The 18,292-nt window shown below is 48.2% G+C and overlaps 1 protein-coding gene across 4 annotated transcripts in view; it reads right to left on the bottom strand.

Annotated features, from left to right (window-relative positions):
- The window catches only part of LOC135019092 (regucalcin-like), a 282,886-nt gene extending 268,653 nt beyond the window's left edge, over nt 1-14,233 (bottom strand). Inside the window, exon 1 of one of the 4 annotated variants that reach the window (XM_063953073.1) lies at nt 14,093-14,233. Coding sequence is in view for 1 of the 4 variants with exons in the window: in XM_063953071.1 (XP_063809141.1) it covers nt 13,834-14,047 (214 nt within the window). In the remaining 3 variants the exon portion in view is untranslated. The other 3 variants (XM_063953071.1, XM_063953072.1, XM_063953074.1) reach the window with 3 other exon arrangements.
- Nucleotides 14,234-18,292: the final 4,059 nt, after the last annotated feature.

Raw genomic sequence — 18,292 nt, 5'->3', positions numbered from 1 at the left:
GGTGACATCACCATTACCGGCAATTGCTCTGCCTCCACACCAACATCGTCCTCATACATGTCGACACACATGTACCGACACACAGCAGCCACACAGGGAATGCTCTAATCGAAGACAGGACCCTCTTAGCCCTTTGGGGAGACAGAGGGAGAGTTTGCCAGCACACACCAAAAACGCTATAAATGTATATAAACAACCCTAGAAGGTGTTGTTTTTGATATAAGCGCTTTTAATATATCAATATCGCCAAATTATGCCCCCCTTCTCTTTGTTACCCTGTTTCTGTAGTGCAGTGCAGGGGAGAGTCCTGGGAGCCTTCCTCACCAGCGGAGCTGAGCAGGAAAATGGCGCTGAGTGCTGAGGAGAATAAGCTCCGCCCCTTTTCCGGCGGGCTTTTCTCCCGGGTTTTAAGAAAACTGGCCTGGGTTAAATACATACATATAGCCTTAATGGCTATATGTGATGTATTTATTTTGCCACTAAAGGTATTTAATATTGCTGCCCAGGGCGCCCCCAGCAGCGCCCTGCACCCTCCGTGACTGAATCAGTGAGACGTGTAGCAACAATGGCGCACAGCTGCAGTGCTGTGCGCTACCTTCATGAAGACTGAGGAGTCTTCTGCCGCCTGCTTTCCGGACCTCCGTCTTCAGCGTCTGTAAGGGGGATCGGCGGCGCGGCTCCGGGACGAACCCCAGGAGGACCTGTGTTCCGACTCCCTCTGGAGCTAAGTGTCCAGTAGCCTAAGACTCCAATCCATCCTGCACGCAGGTGAGTTGGAAATCTCTCCCCTAAGTCCCTCGATGCAGTGATCCTGTTGCCAGCAGGATTCACTGAGATTTAAACCTAAAAAAACTTTTTCTAAGCAGCTCTTTAGGAGAGCCACCTAGATTGCACCCTTCTCGGACGGGCACAAAAACCTAACTGAGGCTTGGAGGAGGGTCATAGGGGGAGGAGCCAGTACGCACCATGTGATCCTAAAAGCTTTATTTAGATGTGCCCTGTCTCCTGCGGAGCCCGCTATTCCCCATGGTCCTGACGGAGTCCCAGCATCCACTAGGACGTCAGAGAAAAAATGAATAAACGTTCCCACTCACCAACATACCTTTCCCACTCTACAGTTGCAGAATTTTTCTTTCTGCAATCACCGTACTGTAGTGAGTGGCAGAGTGAGGAGTCATCACTCATGTAAGAGAACGTTATATCTGTTCTAACCCATCTCCTAAAAAGCAGTCACTGAAGTTCACCCTGAAGTGAATGGGAGCCAGTTACCAGAATACCTGGCATCACAATGGCTACTTCTGGTATATTATTCCCTACTGTATAATCCTTTTCTCATTCAGTCAGTTATGCCACTTGGGCACCACTTAGATATTACAATGCCTTGGATGAGTATGAATAACCTTGCTCAAACCCTTGCTCAAATTGATACACATGTACACACTTTGGAGCACATTGACACTGAAAAGGAAATACAGGTTGAGTCTCCCTTATCCAAAATGCTTGGGACCAGAGGTACTTTGGATATGGGATTTTTCCGTATTTTGGAATAATTGCATACCATAATGAGATATCATGGTGATGGGACCTAAATCTAAGCACAAAATGCATTTATGTTACATATACACCTTATACACACAGCCTGAAGGTAATTTTAGCCAATATTTCTCTGACGTCCTAGTGGATGCTGGGGACTACGTAAGGACCATGGGGAATAGCGGCTCCGCAGGAGACTGGGCACAAAAGTAAAGCTTTAGGACTACCTGGTGTGCACTGGCTCCTCCCCCTATGACCCTCCTCCAAGCCTCAGTTGGATTTTTGTGCCCGAACGAGAAGGGTGCACACTAGGTGGCTCTCCTGAGCTGCTTAGTGAAAAGTTTAGTTTTAGGTTTTTTATTTTCAGTGAGACCTGCTGGCAACAGGCTCACTGCATCGAGGGACTAAGGGGAGAAGAAGCGAACTCACCTGCGTGCAGAGTGGATTGGGCTTCTTAGGCTACTGGACACCATTAGCTCCAGAGGGACCGATCACAGGCCCAGCCATGGATAGGTCCCAGAGCCGCGCCGCCGGCCCCCTTACAGAGCCAGAAGCAAGAAGAGGTCCAGAAAATCGGCGGCAGAAGACATCCTGTCTTCACCAAGGTAGCGCACAGCACTGCAGCTGTGCGCCATTGCTCCTCAGCACACTTCACACTTCGGTCACTGATGGGTGCAGGGCGCTAGGGGGGGGTCGCCCTGAGCGGCAATAAAAACACCTTGGCTGGCGAAAATACATCACATATAGCCCCCAGGGCTATATGGATGAATTTTAACCCCTGCCAGAATCCATAAAAAAGCAGGAGAAAAGTCCGCGAAAAAGGGGCGGAGCCTATCTCCTCAGCACACTGGCGCCATTTTCCCTCACAGCTCCGTTGGAGGGAAGCTCCCTGGCTCTCCCCTGCAGTCACTACACTACAGAAAGGGTTAAAAAAAAAGAGGGGGGCACTAATTTGGCGCAGTATAAACAATACAGCAGCTATAAGGGGAAAAACACTTATATAAGGTTATCCCTGTATATATATAGCGCTCTGGTGTGTGCTGGCAAACTCTCCCTCTGTCTCCCCAAAGGGCTAGTGGGGTCCTGTCCTCTATCAGAGCATTCCCTGTGTGTGTGCTGTGTGTTGGTACGTTTGTGTCGACATGTATGAGGAGGAAAATGATGTGGAGGCGGAGCAAATTGCCTGTAATAGGGATGTCACCCCCTAGGGGGTCGACACCTGAGTGGATGAACTGTTGGAAGGAATTAACAGTGTCAGCTCTTTACAAAAGATAGTGGTTGACATGAGACAGCCGGCTACTCAGCTTGTGCCTGTCCAGACGTCTCATAGGCCGTCAGGGGCTCTAAAGCGCCCGTTACCTCAGATGGCAGATACAGACGCCGACACGGATACTGACTCCAGTGTCGACGGTGAAGAGACAAATGTGACTTCCAGTAGGGCCACACGTTACATGATTGAGGCAATGAAAAATGTTTTACACATTTCTGATAATACGAGTACCACCAAAAGGGGTATTCTGTTCGGTGAGGAAAAACTACCTGTAGTTTTCCTGAATCTGAGAAATTAAATGAGGTGTGTGATGAAGCGTGGGTTTCCCCCGATAAAAACTGATAATTTCTAAAAAGTTATTGGCATTATATCCTTTCCCGCCAGAGGTTAGGGTGCGTTGGGAAACACCCCCTAGGGTGGATAAAGCGCTCACACGCTTGTAAAAACAAGGGCTCTACCCTCTCCTGAGATGGCCGCCCTTAAGGATCCTGCTGATAGAAAGCAGGAGGGTATCCTAAAATGTATTTACACACATACTGGTGTTATACTGCGACCAGCAATCACCTCAGCCTGGATGTGCAGTGCTGGGTTGGCGTGGTCGGATTCCCTGACTGAGAATATTGATACCCTAGATAGGGACAGTATATTATTGCCTATAGAGCATTTGAAAGATGCATTTCTATATATGCGTGATGCACAGCGGAATATTTGCCGACTGGCATCAAGAGTAAGTGCGTTGTCCATTTCTGCCAGAAGAGGTTTATGGACACGACAGTGGTCAGGTGATGCAGATTCCAAACGGCATATGGAAGTATTGCCTTATAAAGGGGAGGAGTTATTTGGGGTCGGTCTTTCAGACCTGGTGGCCACGGCAACAGCTGGGAAATCCACGTTTTTACCCCAGGTCGCCTCTCAACATAAGAAGACGCCGTATTATCAGGCGCAGTCCTTTCGGCCCCATAAGGGCAGGCGGGCAAAAGGTTCCTCATTTCTGCCCCGTGACAGAGGAAGAGGAAAAAGGCTGCAGAAATCAGCCAGTTCCCAGGAACAGAAGCCCTCTCCCGCCTCTGCCAAGCCCTCAGCATGACGCTGGGGCTTTACAAGCGGACTCAGGCACGGTGGGGGCCCGTCTCAAGAATTTCAGCGCGCAGTGGGCTCACTCGCAAGTAGACCCCTGGATCCTTCAGGTGGTATCTCAGGGGTACAAATTGGAATTCGAGACGTCTCCCCCTCGCCGTTTCCTAAAGTCGGCTTTACCGACGTCTCCCTCCGACAGGGAGGCAGTTTTGGAAGCCATTCACAAGCTGTATTCCCAGCAGGTGATAATCAAGGTACCCCTCCTGCAACAGGGAAAGGGGTATTATTCCACACTGTTGTGGTACCGAAGCCGGACGGCTCGGCGAGACCGATTTTAAATCTAAAATCTTTGAACACTTACATACAGAAGTTCAAATTCAAGATGGAGTCACTCAGAGCAGTGATTGCGAACCTGGAAGAAGGGGGACTACATGGTGTCTCTGGACATCAAGGATGCTTACCTTCATGTCCCAATTTACCCTTCTCACCAAGGGTACCTCAGGTTTGTGGTACAGAACTGTCACTATCAGTTTCAGACGCTGCCGTTTGGATGGTCCACGGCACCCCGGGTCTTTACCAAGGTAATGGCCGAAATGATGATACTCCTTCGAAGGAAGGGAGTTTTAGTTATCCCTTACTTGGACGATCTCCTGATAAGGTTAAGATCCAGAGAACAGTTGGAGGTCGGTGTAGCACTATCTCAGGTAGTGTTGCGGCAGCACGGTTGGATTCTCAATATTCCAAAATCGCAGCTGGTTCCGACGACTCGTCTTCTGTTCATAGGGATGATCCTGGACACAGTCCAGAAAAAGGTGTTTCTCCCGGAGGAGAAAGCCAGGGAGTTATCCGAGCTAGTCAGGAACCTCCTAAAACCGAGCCAAGTCTCAGTGCATCAATGCACAAGGGTTCTGGGAAAAATGGTGGCTTCCTACGAAGCAATCCCATTCGGCAGATTCCACGCAAGAACTTTCCAGTGGGACCTGCTGGACAAATGGTCCGGGTCGCATCTTCAGATGCATCAGCGGATAACCCTGTCACCAAGGACAAGGGTGTCCCTCCTGTGGTGGTTGCAGAGTGCTCATCTTCTAGAGGGCCGCAGATTCGGCATTCAGGACTGGGTCCTGGTGACCACGGATGCCAGCCTGCGAGGCTGGGGAGCAGTCACACAGGGAAGGAATTTCCAGGGCTTATGGTCAAGCCTGGAGACATCACTTCACATAAATATCCTGAAGCTACGGGCCATTTACAATGCTCTAAGCTTAGCAAGACCTCTGCTTCAAGGTCAGCCGGTGTTGATCCAGTCGGACAACATCACGGCAATCACCCACGTAAACAGACAGGGTGGCACAAGAAGCAGGAGGGCAATGGCAGAAGCTGCAAGGATTCCTCGCTGGGCGGAAAATCATGTGATAGCACTGTCAGCAGTATTCATTCCGGGAGTGGACAACTGGGAAGCAGACTTCCTCAGCAGACACGACCTCCACCCGGGAGAGTGGGGACTTCACCCAGAAGTCTTCCACATGATTATAAACCGTTGGGAAAAACTCGACAGGTATTGCGCCAGGTCAAGGGACCCTCAGGCAATAGCTGTAGACGCTCTGGTAACACCGTGGGTGTACCGGTCAGTGTATGTGTTCCATCCTCTGCCTCTCATACCCAAGGTACTGAGAATTATAAGATGGAGAGGAGTAAGCACTATATTCGTGGCTACGGATTGGCCAAGAAGGACTTGGTAACCCGAACTTCAAGAGATGCTCACAGAGGATCCGTGGCCTCTACCTCTAAGAAGGGACCTGCTCCAGCAAGGACCCTGTCTGTTCCAAGACTTACCGCGGCTGCGTTTGACGGCATGGCGGTTGAACCCCGGATCCTGAAGGAAAAAGGCATTCCGGATGAAGTCATCCCTATCCTGATCAAAGCCAGGAAGGATGTAACCGCAAAACATTATCACCGCATTTGGCGAAAATATGTTGCGTGGGGCGAGGCCAGTAAGGCCCGACGGAGGAATTTCAACTGGGTCGATTCCTACATTTCCTGCAAACAGGAGTGTCTATGGGCCTGAAATTGGGGTCCATTAAGGTTCAAATTTCGGCCCTGTCAATTTTCTTCCAAAAAGAACTAGCTTCAGTCCCTGAAGTTCAGACGTTTGTAAAAGGGGTACTGTATATACAGCCTCCTTTTGTGCCTCCAGTGGCACCTTGGGATCTCAATGTAGTTTTTGGGTTCCAAAAGTCACATTGGTTTGAACCACTTAAATCTGTGGAGTTAAAATATCTCACATGGAAAGTGGTCATGCTGTTGGCCCTGGCCTAGGCCAGGCGCGTGTCAGAATTGGCGGCTTTATCCTGTAAAAGCCCTTATCTGATTTTCCATTCGGATAGGGCGGAATTGAGGACTCGTCCTCAGTTTCTCCCTAAGGTGGTTTCAGCGTTTCACCTGAACCAACCTATTGTGGTGCCTGCGGCTACTAGGGACTTGGAGGACTCCAAGTTGCTAGACGTTGTCAGGGCCCTGAAAATATATGTTTCAGGGCGGCTGGAGTCAGAAAATCTGACTCGCTGTTTATCCTGTATGCACCCAACAAGCTGGGTGCTCCTACTTCTAAGCAGACTATTGCTCGCTGGATTTGTAGTACAATTCAGCTTGCACATTCTGTGGCAGGCCTGCCACAGCCAAAAATCTGTAAATGCCCACTCCACAAGGAAGGTGGGCTCATCTTGGGCGGCTGCCCGAGGGGTCTCGGCTTTACAACTTTGCCGAGCAGCTACTTGGTCAGGAGCAAATACGTTTGTAAAATTCTGCAAATTTGATACCCTGGCTGAGGAGGACCTGGAGTTCTCTCATTTGGTGCTGCAGAGTCATCCGCACTCTCCCGCCCGTTTGGGAGCTTTGGTATAATCCCCATGGTCCTTACGGAGTCCCCAGCATCCACTAGGACGTCAGAGAAAATAAGAATTTACTTACCGATAATTCTATTTCTCGTAGTCCGTAGTGGATGCTGGGTGCCCATCCCAAGTGCAGATTGTCTGCAATACTGGTACATAGTTATTGTTACCAAAAAATCAGGTTATTGCTGTAGTGAGCCATCTTTTCTAGAGGCTCCTCTGTTATCATGCTGTTAACTGGGTTTAGATCACAAGTTATACGGTGTGATTGGTGTGGCTGGTATGAGTCTTACCCGGGATTCAAAATCCTTCCTTATTGTGTACGCTCGTCCGGGCACAGTATCCTAACTGAGGCTTGGAGGAGGGTCATAGGGGGAGGAGCCAGTGCACACCAGGTAGTCCTAAAGCTTTACTTTTGTGCCCAGTCTCCTGCGGAGCCGCTATTCCCCATGGTCCTTACAGAGTCCCCAGCATCCACTACGGACTACGAGAAATAGAATTATCGGTAAGTAAATTCTTATTTTTTTTATAACTTTGTGCATTAAACAAAGTGTGTCTACATTCACACAATTCATTTATGTTTCATATACACCTTATACACACAGCCTGAAGGTAATTTAATACAATATTTTTAATAACTTTGTGTATTAAACAAAGTTTGTGTACATTGAGACATCAAAAAACAAAGGTTTCACTATTTCACTCTCACTCAAAAAAGTCCGTATTTCGGAATATTCCGTAATATATGGATATGGGATACTCAACCTGTAGTTTGTTTTGCCCATAGCAGACAAAGATAATTGTTATTTTATTGTGTTAACTACACTGTAATGCAGGGATAGGGAACCTTCGGCTCTCCAGCTGTTGTTGAACTAAACATCCCAGCATGCCCTGCAACAGTTTTAGCATGGCCAAAATAGCAAAACTGTAGCAAGGCATGCTGGTATGTGTAGTTCAACAACAGCTGGAGGGCCGAAGGATCCCCGTCCCTGCTGTAATGGGTGACGTGACCAGTTTGATTATATGGCCAATGCTACATTATTAGTGTTTATTCTAGCACCCTGCACCTAATCAGTAAGGAGGGTATATTTTAATGAGAAACATTTTAAGTGTGATGCATCACTACAGCTACTGTAGCGATACATCATGTATAAAATTTTTCCATTAAAAATTAAAATATGCCCTCCTCACTGATTAGGTGCAGGGTGCTAGAATGAACATAATTTTTTGTTTTGCCCTTCACAACATGAACATAAGGCTGGGTACTCACTATACAATATATCGTTTGAACAGAAACAAAGAAACAACCCATTAGGCTGGCAGCACGAATTGCCGATCATGACATCACAACTGGGTGGGCAAATTTAAATGCCCGCCCAGTTGTGATGTCTGGCCAGACATAGCAAGTGGCTGATTGGTAAGCGTGTATAGCTTACCAAAATGGTTGCACAGTCGGCCACATGTGTACCCAGCATAACAGTTCTGGTCACTAAACCCACCCCAAGCTGCAACAAGGTGACTTAGGTAATTGAAACTGGTGTTACTTCAAGTTGCTGGAAACATTTGCAAAGATCATTGGCTTTGGAACTCTGGTAGAGCAATGAAAAAGAAAAAAAAATAGATCATAAAAAGTAGTTATGTTTAGGCTTTTAAATGTAGAGCACTGTCTACTATCAATGATCGTGAGAACATAAAAAAATAAAATAAGGTTTATTTAATCTATCTGGAGTCATTAAGTGCAAGTCCATTATTCTATATACACTGTAGCAGAGTCTCACAGAAAAGAGGGTTTGCTTTATAAAGGCAGTCACATGCAGCCTTGGCTCAAGGTCTGTCTAAACTGCAGACAACCGTATTAACTAGCCACTAAAGATACTTAAGGAGAGATGTACTGAACCTTTGCAAGACATACAGTGGATATATTACCTAAAAATTAAAAGTTTACCATTCTCATTACCACTTGGTGATTCCGCTACAGCAGCACGGTGATTCCGTTACCTTATTAGAAAATGTGCACACAAACTGCCACACTTTTACCAGATGTATGTGGCTGTATCACAAAGATTTCACCATGCAAAAAAATAAAAATTCTGGAAGCTGAATTTATCAATTTTGTGTACGTGTCTGATTAATGGTGATTCCAATACTGATTCTGAAAGTAGGCTGATCTATCAAGGATAACGTACACAAGATAGCACTTAAGCTATTCTGATAGTACTGCATATGGGGTTTATTGTGGACTGTTGTGTTATGATGATTTGTTGACATTCGTGGTGACACTTGTATAATGAATAGTTTACCAAGGTAAAAAGGTGATTCAGTTACCTGTGCAATTACCCTATAGGCAACTTCTCCATTTTATCTTCGAAGGTTTGGTACATTTCCCTGAGTGCAAATTATTTGTATAATTAAAAGTAACAAGACAAAGGGGTCTAACTATAAGCAATTTTGCGTGATAAAAAGTCCTTGTGTCAGAAGTGTCATGATTCGGCAATGTGGGAGTGACATTTTAAAAGTATACTGCGCAGGCCTGAGAGCCCACCAATGTGCAGTAAACTTTTCCCCCTATATACCTGTCCATGCAAAACAAATCTGCCCTTTTTTTGCCATACTGTGCACCGCATAGTGTCATTACTCCACTCGCTGCTGTGTAAGCTACACAAGCATAATGCCACCCTGAGATAGTGTTATATTTACTCCAAAAATTACGATAAGTATAGATTATCACAGTTCCATAACCTGCACACAGGGCCTATTCAGAGATGGACACAGTTTGTACAGCAGCTGCGTCTTTGAAAAATATGCAAAATCAGCAGAAAGCATCTTGAGTAAATAGATGCCACCCGCATGCTTGTGTGACCTGCTGAAGACACAGCAAAACTTACATGAACGTCAGGGATCTGAGTAACGTTACTCAGGATTGTCTGGCTAATCACACTGCTGGGGACAGGAAGTCAGCGTCTGAATACACAGACCCTGGCCTCACCACTCCCAGAACACTGGACAGCTCCGCCCACCCATGCCACCAAACGCTGGCAGCCTATTATCAATCAGGCTACAGTTTGTGAGCTACAGTTCCTTGCTCGCAACAACAAAAGGGGAGGGTTTCTGCTGACCAATTCCTTCTGCTCTATATCCTACATGGCATGAGAAACCAAAGTGTGGGTGAGCCCCAATCTCTTCATGCAAGCCAAAATTTAACACCTCAGACCTGAAAGTAGACACACCTGCCAGCTGTTTAAGAACATTCTGTGAGTGAAATGGTAGGCATGGGAGAAGAAGGGGGGACACAACAAGAAGGCGTAGACCTGAGTAAATACTGGAGAGCTACAATGCTGAAGCTCACCTACTGTGTCAACAAGCAAATGGCAGGTGGGCGGAGTCAATGTGACACTGATATTTTCACAAGCATAAGTATGAATAAAACATAAGTACAACCTATCATAAATACAACATAACACCCTTAAGAAAGCAAAACAGCTATAACAGCTGTATATGTCTTTAGCAAGGAAAAAAGTGCACGGCTTGACAATTTTTTCTAAATCCAGGAGCCAGGACGAAAGTGTAGGAACCGTATCACCCCCACCCCCATCTCCCAGGTACATTACTGGGTAGCTTCCCCTCACCACCCAGGCAAACCGACCCCCACGACCACACAACTACCCTCCATAGCCACATTGCTGCGCAGCTAACCCTTGGCCAAACAAGAACCCCCTGCCCCACAGCCACATTAATGAAATAACATCCCCTTCCCCGGGCAGCCAACAAACAAAGCCACACAACTAAGGAAGGTAGTACCACCAGGCAAAGCACCCTCCACAGCCACCCTCCCTGTGAAAACAATATTCTTTTGCCACACACAGACCCTCTTACCGGAGAGCTCTAGGCAGCCAGAATTTGGAGACCGCAGTCAACGCATACTGGGACAGTCACTCAGCACATGCACTCCTGTACATGAAATTTCCGCTGCAATACAGCCACTCCCATGAATCTCCGCTGGGGCTGACGAGGATCTGCTTCCTCCCTTACTCCCTGCATAATCTCGTCGCCAGAAAGCAAAATCTAGGAGCCATGGGGACCTTGCCCCCAGGAGTTGTTGAGCCCTGCTCTAGTGTTTCAGCTACGTGTGTGGCAGCATTGAACTATGGGGGTCATTCCGAGTTGATCATAGCTGTGCAAATTTTGCACAGCTACGATCAACTTTCCTGACATGCGGGGGGACGCCCAGCACGGGGCTAGTCCGCCCCGCACGTCAGTCCGGCCCCCCTCGCAGAAGTGCAAAGGCATCGCACAGTGGTGATGCCTTTGCACTTCAGGAGTAACTCCCGGCCAGCGCAGCTTTAGCGAGCTGGCCGGGAGCTACTCCTCGCTCCCTGACCCACAGCGGCTGCGTATGACGTCACGCAGCCGCTGCGGCCCGCCCCCCGTTCGGTCCGGCCACGCCTGCGTTGGGCGGACTGCACCTACGCAACGGCGGCCAAACGCCACCGTTTCGCCCCCTCCCGCCCATCGATCGCCTCTGCCTGTCAATCAGGCAGAGGCGATCGCTGTACTGCTACGGCCGTCGGCCGGCCCGCATGCGCCGACGCACAAAGGCGCCAGCGCATGCGCAGCAGGGACCTGTTCGCTCTGCTGCGTGTAAACGTAGCGAGCGAACGGGTCGGAATGACCCCCTATATTCGTCATGTGGTCAATACACCTAGAACTGATGTAATCATGATTGATCTCTGCTGTAAATGTGATGCTCATATAGATAGACACTAAGAGGGATATCCAATTAGCCCAGGTAATTACCGGGGCTAACTGTCCCACCGGGGGCTAGCTAATTAGCCCCGATTAGCCGCGGAACGCGCCGGCTTATCGGGGATTTTGTTTCACCTGCCTCCGGCAGGCGAAGCAAAAGCCCCAGAAACAGCCCCGTTTTCGGCCAAAAACGGGTCTGTTTCACACGAAAATACAAAGGTAGTGATGTAGCGCAGCACATGGGGGGGATGTAGTGCAGCAATATAGTGTTGCGATTTAGTGAAGGGTATAGGAGGGGTGTGTTACGTGTATAGGGGGAATGTAGTGCAGGTTAATATAGGGTGATGTAATGTAGTGCAGCGTATAGGGGACAGTGATGTAGTGGATTGAAGTAGCGTATAAGGGGATTGTAGTGCAGTGATGTATGTATGTATGTATGTATGTATGTATGTATGGGGGGGGGGGGTGTAGTACAGCGATGTGTAGTGGAGAACACACTGCTCTCATTTTACAGTGTTTGAAAACTGGCAGTTAGGAGCTGACTGGTTGGTACTTGTGGGGGAGAGTTATCAAAGCTTGGATAGAGATAAAGTAGCAACCAATCAGCTCCTGTTACTTCAGCCTGCTTTTCAAAAATGACAGGAGCTGATAGGCCGGTGCTCTCTCTCTCTCTCCATTTTATCTCCAAGTCTTGATAAAGGGCCCCTAATCCACACATTTGCTATCTCCATTCTGTGAAGAAATAGCCAAAAAAGTGTTACACTATTATTTGAATAAAAAAAAGTAAAGAGCCCTATTTAAGCATAAATACCAGCGGCATATTTCGTTTAGCATTGCAGGAATACCTACGAATATGCTGTTGGTATTTAACATTACTCACCAGTCCAACAGCATTTTCTGCTTTGTTGCTGGCAGCCCATCGCTGCCAGTGACAGGCTTCTGTGCCATTCACAAGCGTGACGGCCAGTCTGCACATGCGTCTGACTGCTTCAACCAGCAGAGAAGCCTGAAAGACTGTGCTGGATCACCAGTGCCGGCAATGGGGACATTATCTATACTTGTAAATACTGAAAGGAGGACATAAACCTTTAACGCGTTCTAAAGGGGTTATATCTCATTCTTAAATGGGGCCAATAGTCTACAGGGCGGTCCAGATCCCGGCGTTTAGGAGACAGACGCCGGAATCCCGGCCTCCGGTAAAATCCCTCTACACCCCCGCCCTAATTCCCACTGAATTAGGGATGGCCATTGATGATTCAAAACCATCGATGGTCTGTGAAATAATTGAATTCTGCCCTTTAACTGGTAAATAGGAATCCCAAAAGCATAGTCTTGAGTATCCCCAATGTAAGTTGTTGTATATTACAGATTTGGTTTATTTTAAAAACCTAAACATTTTATTGAATAATGGCCCTAATTCAGGTTGGATTGCAGTAAGCGATCGAGCCGCAAATATTGAGAAAAAGATGTTGGCGCATGTGGGAGGCCGCAGAAAATGCGATTGCGTCTGCCTGTCGGTCAGGCAAAAACGTCTGTGGGGCGGGCAACGCTCCGTTTCCAGGGAGGAGACGGAGCGTTGCAGGGGCGGACAGACGGGGCGTGATCACGGTGGCTGTGTGATGTCACACAAGGTGGCTGTGTGATGTCACGCAGCTGCCGCGATCGAGAACATGTCGCCTGGCCTCCTGTGGGCGCAGCTATGTCGCGCCAGCAGGAGGCTTCCTCAGTTTAGGCTAACAAGCAGAAATTGTGATGCGTTCGCAATTTCTGCTTGTTGAACCGGGTGGACGGCGGGTAGCATGCTGGGCGGCCCCCAGTATACGATCCAAGGGACTACAAATTCTGTTAACAATCCTTACTAAATTAGGCCAACTATACTAAAGCCTGGCAACACCCAACAGATGAGAACGATTGCTATTAAGTCAACCTTCAAACTATTTTTTTCAGCCCTTTTAGGCACAGCAATATACGAGCATCCCAGCCACCTCTGATCTTTATGCGAGATACAGCGTTGTGTATTGCAAAATGAATGGGAGACACATTGCAGCACACATGACAACTGCGGGCAGGGTGGCCGAGAGGAGCCCTGACATGAGATACCCTGGGGCTGCTGCCTCTTGGCGCCAAATCTCAGTGCAGTGGTCGGTGACACAGAGCAAGGGGCGCACACTCAGGCAGGCGGGATGGTGATGGCAGACCGGCGCCTCTCTGTAACACACACACACAGCATAGCACACACACGCTGTCGATTGCAGTGCCCGTAGCCTCCTGCACAGCGAGGGCACTGCCCGGGGCCTGCGTTGCGGGCACATCACAGTATCTCACCTTCTCTGGAGCTCGTCCGCCTCCAGCCTCTGTGCAGCAGCAGCACGTCCCTCTCAGTGCTGATGGCGGGGCCTGTGCATTCCTCAGCCCGGGAGGGCCTGGCCGCGCTGGCCGGAGCGGAAACGGCAGATGAGCCTGGCAACCCTGACCGAGCACAGGGCAGCTTGCTTGGATCTTTCCTCACTGTTTGCAGTCTCACAGCAGGCGCACACATCCACACACAAGAAGCCTATTGTATTGACACTGCTCGCTGGCTTACCACGCTCCTCCTCTTCCACTTCCTTCCCCGCATCCCTTCCTCCCCTCCCCTCACGGTTGATTCTATTTCGGAGTGGGAGAAGGGACCTTCTGACGTATCTAGGGGAGGTGATCCCCTCACTCCTCAAACAGCTCTCCCATACTATGCATGTGGGCACAAGGACACGCTACTACCGCTCACCCTGCTCCTGTAACATGCATGTGGGCACAGGTAATACCTCTTGCTCTGCTGCAGCCCTTCCCCGCACTCCTATACCATGAGCGAGTGCACAGGTAATACCTCTTTCCCTCGTTAAGCCCTTCCCCGCACTCTTATAACATGCATGTGGGCACAGATAATACCTCTTACCCTGCTGCAGCCCTACCCGCACTCCTATACCATGCATGTGGGCACAGGTAATACCTCTTAAGGCCCATACACACTTGACGATGCACACATCGTTAACAACCGTCGTTAACGACTTCCCTTGAACTTCCCTTGAACAGCTGAGCAAACGACATGAGCATACACACTACCAAAGACGAAAGACCAAAGACCATAGACCATTCATTGTTGAAGCATCCAAGCTGAACAGTTTATTAAACTAATGAGCTGGGAACAGGGCTGGTGAACAGTGGCTTGGTCGTTGGTCTTTCACACCATACACATTCAATGATGTCTCTGGTCGGTAACGACCATAGTGGAAATTGAGCATACATGCTCCACAGATAAGCGAGGGTCGTTAACGTCCCGCGGGGCCGCGCATCGGTGGTCGTCGGATGCATACACACTTGACGATATAATGAGCGACGTCGTTGATGAGGGCTGAAATGAACGTCGTTCATTTTATCGTCAAGTGTGTATGGGCCTTTACTCTGCTGCAGCCCTTCTTCCCTTCCCCGCACCCCTTTACCATGCGTGAGTACACAGGTAATACCTCTTACCCTGCTGCAGCCCTTCCTCACATCCCGATCCCCCACGGCTCTCTTACACCATGCATGTGGGCACAAGGTACTGTCCATCAGCTTGCACCCCCTGGCACACGCAGCTCTCGTATACCATGCATGTGGGAAAAGATAATATGCCTCACAATGTATACCAGTCTGCCCTCTCGCATACATTGCACTCATACCAAGCGTGTACTACCCCTCACCCTCCCGGATCTCGGCATACTCCCCTCTCCTCATACAGCATATGCACTACTATTTGTGTCTTTCTCAGCGTGCACTTTCTAATGGGTATGGGTCATTAGGTGTTCATTAGGTCGGCATGAGCGTTTTACATTTTTGGGTGTCGTTTTCTTCGTAAAGTGACGGGGAACCCCAATTAGTGCACAGTGTCTACTCGCATGGCCCGCTTCGCTCGCCATGCTTCAGGCAAGGTGCCTCGCTTCGCTCGGCACAGGTTACTATTCCCAATTGTTGTCCACGTGGATCGTAAAGTATGAAAAACTTCAAAAAATTTGAAAAACTTAATTCATGCACAGTATATACTTTTTAATACCCTGTTCTACGGCACATGGCGTTTTTGTTTTCTGTAATGTGTCGGCGCCTTGCTTCGTACAAGTTTTTGGATCAGACTACCTTGTGGTTTGTATATATTTTTTAATTATTATTATAAACTTTAAAGGGCTGAAGAACTCTTCATTTCTGGTTACACACATCAGAAGCAGAGGAGCCCTGATCTATATCTGGTGTCGTCTTTTCCCAACGTTTCCCTAAAATAAAAACAAAAATGCAGTTAAAGCTATGGCACCAGCCCCTAACTATTTTGTTTCAATTTGGAAATACCTCTGTGTTTACATCTTCCAGCAACTCTCTCACACTGTGCTGTGACTATGGCTATTACACAGCAGCAAACAGCAATCTTTTTATTTTGCTCCCATTTGATGCATGTAACCCTAAGCACTCAGAAGGGGTGTTAGATCACAAGCAAACTCAAACTGTATCATAAGCCCTGCACTCTCACCCAATAGGAGCCAACTGTAGGGGTGTCATTTAGGAATACTGACATTCAATAATACAAGTATACAAAGAAATATAATCCCCAAAAGAGATAAAATGGCACTCACCAGGGGAGGCAGTCAGTTTACTGAAGAACGGGATCCCGGCGGTCGATATACCGATGTCAGGATCCTGATAGAGGATACAATCCAGGCGTCAAAATACTGACGCAAAATGGAATGCCAGCCCCAAAATACCGACAGCCGGCATGCCGAACATCCTGACAGCGGAACGCGCTACTGTACTGCCGTGTGTGTGGTGGTGGTAGTGGGGGGGCTTGAGGAGGAGGTTAGGTTGAGGCAGCAGAAGGGGGGGGATAGGCTTAGGATACACACACTGGAATGTTAGTGTTAGGGACCGGGAAGGGAGGCTTAGGGTTAGGATACACACACGGGAATGTTAGTGTTAGGGACTGGGAAGGGAGGCTTAGGGTTGGGATACAAACACTGGAATGTTAGTGGAAGGGACCGGGGAGGGTTAGGGTAGGGATTATGATGGATGGAATGCCGCTGTTGGTATATTGACAACCGGCATTCCGTCCATCGGTATATTATACTGAACCAGACTTCAGTGATATAGTTTCTGCAGTGGGATACACTGGTATTCCACAGGGAATAACATTGTGGGGGTTTATAGTTGGATCTTGATCCGATGCACCAACAGGCTAAAGCTTTGACTGTTTCCAGGATGCACTGCACTGCCTCCTCTATAGCCCCGCCTCCATGCACTGGAGCTCAGTATGTAAGTTGGTACCTGCAGTGCAGGGAGCTAACAGGTGGGAGGTTTCTTAAAGAAGAAAGAAGACTTCAAGGGCTGCAGCACAGGCATGTCAGTCTGACATTCTGTGCTGCGGCTCCATCACCTCCCTCAGCGGCGCTGCATACTCCCGTGCCCTGGTTGCCGGGTACTTGCAGCGGAGGCTCTCCGGTTCCCTTAAGGCACACATCACCGCTGCTGCTCTCCTGGATCGCTTGGCCACACTTCTCCTCTGTAAAGCCGCCTGTCTCATCAGCGCTGTGCATTTACAAGACACTTAAGTATTCTACATGTCGTTTAGACAGCGTTAGTTAAGAACAAGTGCACTTCTATATGAATATTTAGTACAAGTATTCTGTGATATACATCCAGTGTTTACTGTGCATTGTTATATCTCTATACATACATAGCTATATGTAGTATTACTAGTCAAGTGCAGTTTTATTGATTATATGTAATCATTTCTGCATTGTACCTGTGACTGTGTGTGCCTATAGCGGCTGTGTGAATTCTTTTCTGTGTATCACACATACTGCTATCACTATATTCTGTACCCTGGGGATCTAAGTGAGTCAGGGTCTCATATACCATATGGTGTTCCACAGGATATACTGTTTAGTATTTTTCACTTGGTGTTTAATTCACTTGATACCGCTTAAATCCTCTGTTGTGCTGTGAATTTGCGGTCACATAACACAGGGTTTTTTTTGTCAGGTATTGTGGTTGTCTGGCTATATTGTGCTGTTATGCCCTACGGCTACATTCCCAATAATGTCTGCTACACAGGGCGGGAAATCCGCAGATGCTCCTGCGTCATGCAGTGCTGACGTCACAGATTTACCTGAGGAAAAGATTTCTGCTGAGGGTTCAGGTAGTGGGTGCTCTGCCCCCCCCCTCCCCCCCTAGTCAGCACGCAGCACCTGTGGCACATCAAGACACACCTTGGGCTGCATTTTCCAATATGCTGACTACGCTTGTAACAAGACTTATGCCCCCTGTGGGACCTCCTGTGCCATTACAGCCACATATTGTCCCTGTAGTTAACCCACCATGGGCGGATACTCTGTCAATCCAGTTACAGCAATTAAATCAGTCCTTGGTTAAACAAAAACCTAACCCTCGCCCTACTGGGACCAAAGGGTCATCTAAGCAGGCCATTTCTTCCTCACAAAAAAGTAATATTTCGGATGATTCTTCCGATTCGGATGTGGAATATACTGTTCCATCAGATGCTGATACTGCTGCTGCTTCTGATGATGATTCTACAACACAGGTTGATGTCCCTGACCTAGTGGAGGCTATCAAGCTGATTCTTCAGATTGATGATGACGTTGACCCTCCTGACACGTCTAAGAAACCTGATAACTTCAAACGTCTACGAGCAAGGGTGTGACTCCGCACCAGTCAAAAAATTCAAATAATATTATATAGAACCAGAATTGTATTCATATACAGGAATGCT

This window comes from Pseudophryne corroboree, chromosome 2, assembly GCF_028390025.1.
Source record: "Pseudophryne corroboree isolate aPseCor3 chromosome 2, aPseCor3.hap2, whole genome shotgun sequence".
Classification (NCBI taxonomy): domain Eukaryota; kingdom Metazoa; phylum Chordata; class Amphibia; order Anura; family Myobatrachidae; genus Pseudophryne; species Pseudophryne corroboree.
This window is presented reverse-complemented; position numbering and strand designations above follow the sequence as displayed.